The sequence below is a fragment of the Schistocerca serialis genome, chromosome 9 (genome assembly GCF_023864345.2).
Source record: "Schistocerca serialis cubense isolate TAMUIC-IGC-003099 chromosome 9, iqSchSeri2.2, whole genome shotgun sequence".
NCBI classification, from domain to species: Eukaryota; Metazoa; Arthropoda; class Insecta; order Orthoptera; family Acrididae; genus Schistocerca; species Schistocerca serialis.
In genome coordinates this window covers 394603729-394613537 of record NC_064646.1, presented here as the reverse complement: position 1 = coordinate 394613537, position 9809 = coordinate 394603729, and the positions used below count along the sequence as shown (strand labels likewise).

Here is a 9809-nt window from a genome sequence, read left to right as displayed (position 1 = left end):
TTTTTCGTCTTCGGTAGTTCGAGTTGGAAAGCTATGTAAAGGCTGATTTTACACAGAAATGTACGTGTTTTGAGGAAGATGAAAGAACTTTCTTCTGGGTTGCGGTATGTGACGTAATGATTACCAGGAGCTTTCTCGTGCTCCTTTGCAACTGATGCTTTTATGCCAAGTGTTGTGCCTGACATATTTAATTTGTGCGTGACGTGGAATGTAAGTATTGGAAACAAGGAGCAAAGGGAACAGCAGATACGAGTTAACGTTTGTTGCTGAACCTTATCCTTGTGTTTGAATGCAGCACCAAAAAATGGTTGAGTTTCTTGAACAATCATCGTGGAAGGAGGCAAACATTTATGTGGAGATCCTACACAAACTAACTTCTCCTTCCACTCGGCACGTGATCGTAGCTTCCCCACGCTTTTCACACGTCGGTAATTGGCTGCTAACGGAACGCCGCGAGTGAAACACCGCATTGTACGTACTCTATATTAGCGGACCGTTTCGCGCCTACCAGCTGATCTGCGCCAGCCACAAGTCTGCCTTCTCGCCGTAGCCATGCCTTCGCTCGCTCCTGTAGTGAAGCTCAACAACGGGAGGAGCATGCCGGCTTTCGGGCTCGGCACCTGGCAGGTAAACATGTAAAAACGAGCACTCTCTGAATGAGAACTCACAAAGTGTTTTATATTCTGTGTATCTGCAGTTGTTGAAAGGCATGGTGTTAAGAAGAATTTCACTGACAGCTGGTAAAATTGTTGTTTCATTGATACATGACCGGTTTCGTGGCCTAAAGCTGCAGCATCTGCTGCAACTTACTTGGTAAAGAGTAATATACAGTGTCTCAACTTAGTGGATTTTAAAATTAATAAACGTCGTCTCTGAAATAAATACAGAGTGTTAAAAGGCCATAGATGTACCCATCACTCCTAGTCAAGATATGTTATTCAGTAAATACTGCCTACATCACATTGGCGAACCAAGGGTGACAAAGGCGTGGGGCCATCCTGATTTAGGTTTCCCGTGATTTCCCTAAATCGCTTCAGGCAAATGCCATCCCTAACCAGATGGGACCGATGACATCGCTGTTTGGTCCCCTTGCCCATATCAACCAAGCAACCAACCAAGCAACCATTAATTTCGTAAAAATTGGTGGTGGGTGGATCACGTCGTTATAGACCCTTGTTTCAAATTTGCTTGCATCTAAAAGGAGGAAAAAAGTTTAAAATGAGAAGACGCCAAAATTTTTTTAAAATGCAGGATTGGAAATAGAAAAAATAGTTTCTACTAACGTGATTACTTGAGGCACAGTGTATGTTATCGTGTGGAATGGTAGAAGATGGCACTTTCTTAGCGGTGTGACGGCAGGGCGACCCGCTGTTCGGGAGAATGGAAGTGACCTGCACGAGAGACTAAGATGGAATAACAGGCTGGCGGAACGGAAACTATCGTGTGGACGGTGTTATCTCGCATACTCATGGGTGGGAGCGCTTGATCGCTCCCTTTACAAATCAGAATAATAGTGAATTTTATTACGTACTCATTACTTAACCGTATAAACAATCCACGTTAGCCAGAATGCCATTGTAAGGCAACCGCTCGCGACAAACGGAAGATCAGCATGCATGTCCAAAGGAATATTGTATCGTACTTTCGGACAACACAGGCACTGCAATATCGTATTGATTGACTTGTTGATATCCTCCTCAGGAATATAGTACCAAATTCTGTCCAATTGGAGCGTTAGTTCGTCGAAATCCCGACTTTCTCAACTGTGGATAGATCCGGCGACCTTGCTGCCAAGGTAGGGTTTGGCAAGCACGAACTGTCCCCATGTGCGGGCGGGTGTTATCTTGCTGAAATGTAAGCCCAGGCTGACTAGCCATGAAGGGGGCAGGGAAACCCAATCGTAGAATATCGTCGACGTACCGTTCTAAGGGTGCCGCTGATGACAACCAAAGGGGTCCTGCTATGAAATGAAACTGAAATGAAATGGCACCCAAGACTATCGTGGTTGTAGGACAATATGGCGGGCGACAGTCACGTTGGTATCCCACCGCCTTCTGGGTCTTCTCCTGACACGTCCTCGCTGGTCATCGGGGGTGAGTTAGAAGCGGAGCTCATCACTGAAGACAATTCTACTCCAGTCAATGAGAGTCCAGGCTGAAAATGTGATGGTGGGATACCAACCTGACAATCAGCTGCCATACGGCCCCACCAGGAGCGATGGTCTGCTGTAACCACTTCATTTCATAGCAGGACCCCTTTGTTGTCGGCCGTGGCACCTTGCATCTCAGCGGTACGCTGGCGACATTCTACGTCCCATTTTGTTGTCCTTCATGGTAAGCTATCCTGAGCTTACATTTCAACAAGATAATGACCGCCGCACACGACGGAGAGTTTCTACTGCTTGCCTTCGTGCTTGCCAAACCCTAACTTTGCCAGGAAGGTCGCCCGATCTCTCCCTGTTTGAGAACGTTCGGGGCATTATGGGCCGCGCCCTCGAACCAGTTCGGGATTTTTGACGATCTAACGCGTCAATTGGGCAAAATTTGGCACGATATCCCTCAGTAGAACATCCATCAACTGTATTAATCAATCACAAACAGAATAACTATTTGCGTAAGGGCCAGAGGTGGACCAACGAATTATTGAGATGCTCAATCCGTGAAGCTCTTTCACTTGAATAAATCATCCAATTTCTTTCTGAAATTGTAATCGTTTATTTGTCTGTACATGTAGATCATATCCACTGATTTCCATCCCATTCGGCTAATTCCTTCGCGGGACGTCTTTTTTTATATTAAAAGCGTACTTTCACATTATAAGACGTTGTGTAAAATTTTTATAAGTTGACAGAAAATCTTCGAGTATGCAACCTTGTCTGAATCTGACATATCACTCAGTAAAATCAATTCAGCGTGGAATATTGTGAAATGAGAGACAGGGGAAGAAGCCATAGAAGATAACATTATTTCTGTTAGCGAGTGGAAGCACTGTACAGCACAGTTCACATGTAGCAGATACAGTGAAGCGCCAAAGAAACTGGTGTAGGCATACGTATTCAAATACAAAGGCATGCAAACAGGCAGAATACGGCGCTGCGCTCGGCAACGCCTATGTAAGACAAGTGTCTGGCGCAGTTGTTAGATAGGTTACTGCTGCTACAATGGTGGGTTATCAAGATTTCAGTGAGTTTGAACGTGGTGTTACAGTCGGCGTACGAGCGATGGAACACAGCATCTCCAAGGTAGCGATGAAGTGGGGACTTTCCCTTATGACGATTTCACGAGCGTACTGTGAATATCAGGAATCCGGTAACTTCCGACATTGCTGAGACCAGAAAAAGATCCTGCAAGAACGGGACCAACGACGACTGAAGAGAATAATTCAAAGTGACAGGAATGCAACCCGTCTGGAAATTGCTGCAGATTTCAGTGCCGGGCCATCATTAAGTGTCAGCGTGCGAACCACTCAAGGAAACTTAATCAATATGGGTTTTCCAAGCTCGTGTTCCCTGCACGACACAAAACTTTACGCCTCACCTAGGCCCGTCAACACTGACATTGGACTCTTGATGACTGGAAACATGTTCCCTTGTCGAACGAGTCTCGTTTCACATTGTATCGACGGCTGGACGTGTACGGGTGTGGAGACAACCCTCATAAATCCAAGGACCCTGCATGTCAGCAGGGGACTATTCAAGCTGGTGGAGGATCTGTAATGATGTGGAGCGTGTGCAGTTGGAGTGATATGGGACCCCTGATACAGCTAGATACGAGTCTGACAGGTGACACATAGGTAAGCATCCTGTCTGATCACCTGCATCCATTCATGTCAAATATGCATTCCGACGGACTTAAGTGACACCTCATACATCCAGAATTGCTAGAGTGGCTCCAGGAACACTTTTCTGAGTTTAAACTCTTCCGCTGGCTACCAACATCCCCAGACATGAACATTATTGAGTATGTCTGGGATGCCTTGAAACGTGCTATTCAGAAGACATCTGCACTCAATTGTACTCATACGTATTTAGGGACAGGCCTGCAGGATTCATGGTGTCAGTTCCCTCCAGCACTACTTCAGACATTAGTCGAGTCCATACCACATTGTGTTGAGGCACTTCTGCATGCTGGCGGGGGCCCTAAACGATGATACGCAGCTGTACCAGTTTCTTTGGCTCTTCGGTGAATTTTTAATAATGAATTTCTAAAACGTAGGTGAAAATATTGTTGCAAATGTCTGGCTACCTAGTCGAGTGGTAAGTGAGGCTGAAGCCATGCTAGTTCGATTTCCAGTACTGCCTGGGATTTTTCCTTCGTGAGAGGACTAGTACGAGTTACACTCAGCCTCATGATGCAAACTGAGGAGCTACTCGACCGATCTGTAGCGCTTCCAGGGTCAAGAAACCCAACAACGACCGGGAGAGAGGTGTGCCGACCACTTGCCCCTCCATAGTGCTCACAGTGACGTCATTTATGAAGGATGCCACGGCGGCGGGCGAGCCCGATTGACCCGTCTAGGGTCAGAGTGTTGAAAGTCGAATTTTTGCAAATATTTCAGAAGAGAAAGCAAAACAAGTCACTGAAGAAGCAGTGCAGAGGACAATAAATATTGATGGCACAACCCCATCTTAACTAAGGACTATGACTCTAATAAGTGAAAGTTCGTATGGGGTGGGTAACACCTCTAACAAGACAAGTTCATATGGGGTGGGTAATATCTCCAACAAGACACTAACAGTTGTGGCCCAATATATACATAATCACTTATGTAATGCATCATTAATTCAGGTTGGTTTCCCAGACTGATTAAAATTTGCCACTGTTAGGCCCCTCCATAAAAGGGTGACTCCACAGATGTCAGTAACTACTGCCATTGTCGCTCGTTACATCATTTTCTAAAGTTTTTGAAAAGAAGATGCACTCCAGAGTTGTCATTCACCTGTGTAGTGGCAGGATACTTGTCCAGTCACAATCTGCATTTCAAAAGGCACTCTGCGGAGAAGTGGAACCGTCCATTTGTCGCTCTGATACAGTCGACACTTGGCAGCATGACAGAAGGACGGAAATATAGACACCTGTTATGGCTTAGGCGCCAACACGCAATAGCTTCTGAGAGAAAAAAAGGTTGGAGTTTCGACGCGAATTCATCAAGCAACTCAAGCATTGGTGGCGCAGTGGCTAGGACAACACTCCGAAATTTTGCGCCCTGTGATCGAACCCCATCTTAAGTCTTTTTTTGTTTCGTTGTCACGAAAGTGTGTGACATCAATATAGCTTATGACATCGAGAAGTACAGTGGAACTGATAGCTAAAGAAATAAGAATTTTATTAAAAATAGATTTAACGTCACAATTGACACTGATTAACACCTTCCAGAAAACCGCCACCAACAGTTTTCGTTTGTCTGCAAAAAGTTAGTGACAAATTTGGTCCTTGAGTAAACCAGTTAATGGAACGACATCAGAAGACGCACGCAACAGCCGCAAAATCTGGAAAGCTGACAAAAGGAACCTGTCACCAGTTTCTGGACAAAGTGCGACGACCTTACGTAAAAATAGAGCCGTTTCTATGTATTATTTATACGAGGATGGGCAAGACGATCCCTTCTTATACGATGGGCTGTTTGTCGATGGACTCGGAATACCGTCATGTTCTAGCCTTGAACATGGCTGACGTTCAACATACGTATTTAACATCGCGAGGTTGTTTTCCTAAAGATATTTTTATGCTTTGAATGTTTTTGTGAATGCGCTGATTCTCTTCAAGTACAAAATACAAAGCAAACATCGAAGTACTAGAATCCTTATGGTTTTGTTTTTCAACTACTATTAACTATACCGGGTGTCCCAGGTGGAATGGTCAGTATTCAGTGTAACGAACATTCGAAGCAAAAACGTCTAGTAAACATGGACTCTGCACAGCTTAAAATGTATGACCACTTCCTCATCTTCGATGCTGTGAAACAAACCTCTTCTACTTTGCTTTCTATAGATTGAGAGGTGGCAGTGTGGACCAAAAAACGAGAAAAATGTCCAGTAAACATGAGTTCTAAAGCGCATACCTTATGAGATGTGAGGACTTGTTCATATTCACTACCGTGCAAGACATCTCTTGCACTGAATGAGTGCTCATAGCTCTTGAGATACGCGTTTTAGAGCCTATTTTTACTAGATAACTTTTTCTTCTTATGAATCGTACTACTTCCTCCCAAAAAGTGGAAAGCAAAGAACTCGCAGTAGAATAGCTACATTTCACATCATCGAAGATGAGGACCAGTTCATAACTCTGAACGTACGCATTTTAGAACCGAAGTTTACTATACTTTTTTGCTTCGAATGATCGTTCCTGTCATGTCCCTGAGTATTGGCTGTTCGTCCTGGGGCACCTGTATAATATCTGTGACAATACAATCTGTTTTTAGCAGTATTTGATATGCATATTTATTTTGTCAAGAATTCCATTTAATTTTACAATGTCACAAAAAATATTGATGTGACATAGTCGTACCTCCGTGACAGCAAAAACTGGATTCGAACTCGGGGCACAAAATTTCTAAACTGCACTCTTGCCCATTGCGCTACCAACCCACTTGATATACTGATAAACTTGGTATACTGCGCGGGTATACTGATGAAATAGCGTCGAAAGTTTAACCTCTATTTCCTAAAAAATTATTGAACGTTGGCACCTAAGCCGAAATAGATACACCTTTGTTTCCATCCTTCTTTCACCATTCCGAGTTTCGACTGTATCAGAGAGAGACGTGTAGTGGGTTCCCCTTGTGAGTCAACTACTTGCTCATTTAATCAGCCATAATAAAATCTTTAAATAATAAAATATCATCAGTTGGGATCTTCTGGACTTCCGAAGGCACTTGACTGTGTCAGTCATAACAGCCTACCTCGGAAGTTTTTATGGAGTATGTGGTTCTCCACAATCCTGTCTTAATTCGTATAAGAATGTTGCTCTATGCTGCTCAGTTAATATAAAGAGGGACGTCAAATGGGGAGAAACTACAATAGGAATACTACAGCGTTTGATCATTGATTCACTGCTGTTTTTGCGTTGTGTTAACGAGCAATCATTTTACTTGACTCAGGATGCAGAATTATCCTTGTTTGCAGATGACAGAAGCACTGTTGTGAAGCCGAGCAAAGCATCATCGGTGAAAGTTTTTGAGTTAAAGTTTCTGAGTGGTTTCACACAAATGGGTTACCTTTAAAGTCTGAAATACACACCTCAACCAGTTCTGTGCAGACGAAAGTATCCCACCTCTTATTAACCTAGTATACCAACAAGAAACAATGAACAGGGTAGAAAATTCTGAGTTCTTAGGTGTACATACTGCTGAAAAATTAAAGTGGAAAACCCATATAGTAGACCTACTATGTATCACGTTTAGGTTAGGCTACTTTTGCCAAAGGAATAACTGCAGCCTTGAGGACACAGAAGTCAGTAAGTTAACGTATTTTCATTCATTGGTGTCTTATGGGAACATATACTGGGGTAAATCCCCACCTTGGCAAAAAGTATTCATACCGCAAAATAAAGGAATTAGAATTATGTGTTGGGTTCCACGTGCACATGTCGCACGCATCTCTTTAAGCAATTGGGAATATTAACCGCAGCACTACAGTGTACTTATTCACTTATGAAATTTGTTATGAACGTTCCATTTAAGTTTGAGAGTAACCGAGATATTCACGTGCATACATTACCAGAAGGATAAATTATCTACGTTACCATTTAATGAATTTCGCTTTGACGTAGAAAGGAGTGAAATAAGTAGGTACAACACTGTACGACACTCAACCGACGGAAATGGAGGTAAAGTGTCTGACAGACAACAGGAGCGTTTTCAGTCGTTCGTTAAGGATATTTTTCTTAACAAAGTCTTAAAAAATGGCTTTGAGCACTATGGGACTTAACATCTGAGGTCATCAGTCCCCTAGAACGTAGAACTACTTAAACCTAACTAACCTAAGGACATCAGACACATCCATGCCCGAGGCAGGATTCGAACCTGCGACTGTAGCGGTCGCGCGGTTCCAGACTGAAACGCCTAGAACCGCTCGGCCACACCGGCTGGCAACAAATTCTTCGATATTCCTTAGAGGAATTATTGAATGGAAATAATTTGAACTTTTTACCGAATAAAGTAGCTGACCAACATAAGGCCATCAAAATATTTGTGTCATTTTTTAGATGTATGCTCTAAAAAAAAAAAAAAAAAAAAAAAAAAGACACACCATGAAGGAGTAATCCGAATGGGATGGAAATTGGTAGATATGATGTACATGTACAGACAAATAAGCGATTGAAATTGCAGAAAAGTTAGATGTTTTATTCAAGAGAAAGAGCGTCACAAATCGAGCGAGTCAACAACGTGTTGGTCCAAAATGGTTCAAATGTCTCTAAGCACTATGTGACTTAACGTCTGAGGTCATCAGTCCCCTAGAGTTAGAACTACTTAAATCTAACTAACCTAAGGACATTACACGCATCCATGCCCGAGGTAGGATTCGAAAAAAAAAAAAATGGTTCAAATGGCTCTGAGCACTATGGGACTTAACATCTGTGGTCATCAGTCCCCTAGAACTTAGAACTACTTAAACCTAACTAACCTAAGGACACCACACACATCCATGCCCGAGGCAGGATTCGAACCTGCGACCGCAGCAGTCGCGTGGTTCCGGACTGAGCGCCTAGAACCGCGAGACCACCGCGGCCGGCTAGGATTCGAACCTGCGACCGTAGCAGCAGCGTAGTTCCGGACTGAAGCACCTAGAACCGCTCTGCCACAGCGGCAGGCCAGTGTTGGTCCACCTCTGGCCCTTGTACAAGCAGTTATTTGGATTGGCCTTAATTGGTAGAGTTGTTGGATGTCCTCCTGAGGGATTTCGTGCCAAATTCTGTCCAACTGGCGCGCCAGAGTGTCAAAATCCCGAGTTGGTTGGAGGGGCTTGCCCACAATGCCCCAGACTTTCTCATTTGGGGAGAGATCGCGTGAGCTTGCAGGGCAAGTTAGTGCTTGGCAATCCCGAACACAAGCAGTAGAAACTCTCGCCGTGTGTCGGCGGCCATTATCTTGCTGAAATGTAAGCTCGGAATGGCTTGCCACTAAGGGCAATAAAATGGGGCGTAGAATAGCGTCAGCATACCGCTATGCTGTAAGGGTGCCGCGGATGACAACCAAAAGGGGCCTACTATAAAAAGAAATGACGGCCCAGACTGTCACTACTAGTTGTTGGGCTGTATGGCAGCAACAGTCAGATTGACATCGCACCAATGTCTGGGACGTGTCCAGACATGTCTTCTCTAGTCATCGAGGCTCAGTTCGAAGCGCGACGTATCAGTGGAGACAACTATACTTCAGTTAATGAGATTTTAGGCCAAAGACGTGCCTGAGGACGACCCAGTCAGTGGTGGAATACCAACCCGACTATCGCCCGCCACATGGCCCAGCCATGAGTGATGGTCTGGTGTGCCATTTCATTCCATAACAGCACCCGTTTGGTTGTCATCCGCTTCACCCTTACAGCACAGTGGTGCGTCTACGACATTCTATGCCCCATTCTGTTGCCATTCATGGCAAGCCACTCTGGACCTGCATTTCATTAAGATAATGCCCGCTTGCACATTGCGAGAGTTTCTACTGTTGTCTCCACGCGTATCAAACCCTACTTGACCAGCAAGGTCGCCAGATCTCTCCCAATTGAGAATTTTTGTAGCATTACGGACAGGGCCCTCCGACCAGTCCAGGATTTTGACAATCTAACATGTCGTTTGCACAGAATTTGGCACAACAAC

At 44.2% G+C, this 9809-nt stretch overlaps 1 protein-coding gene across 1 annotated transcript in view; it reads left to right on the top strand.

Moving 5' to 3' along the window:
• The first annotated feature begins 552 nt into the window (after nt 1–552).
• Nucleotides 553–9809, top strand: part of LOC126419647 (aldo-keto reductase family 1 member B7-like) — a 29893-nt gene continuing 20636 nt past the window's right edge. Inside the window, exon 1 of the mRNA XM_050086836.1 lies at nt 553–627. Coding sequence (XP_049942793.1) covers nt 553–627 — 75 coding nt within the window. The remainder of the gene's footprint in view (nt 628–9809) is intronic.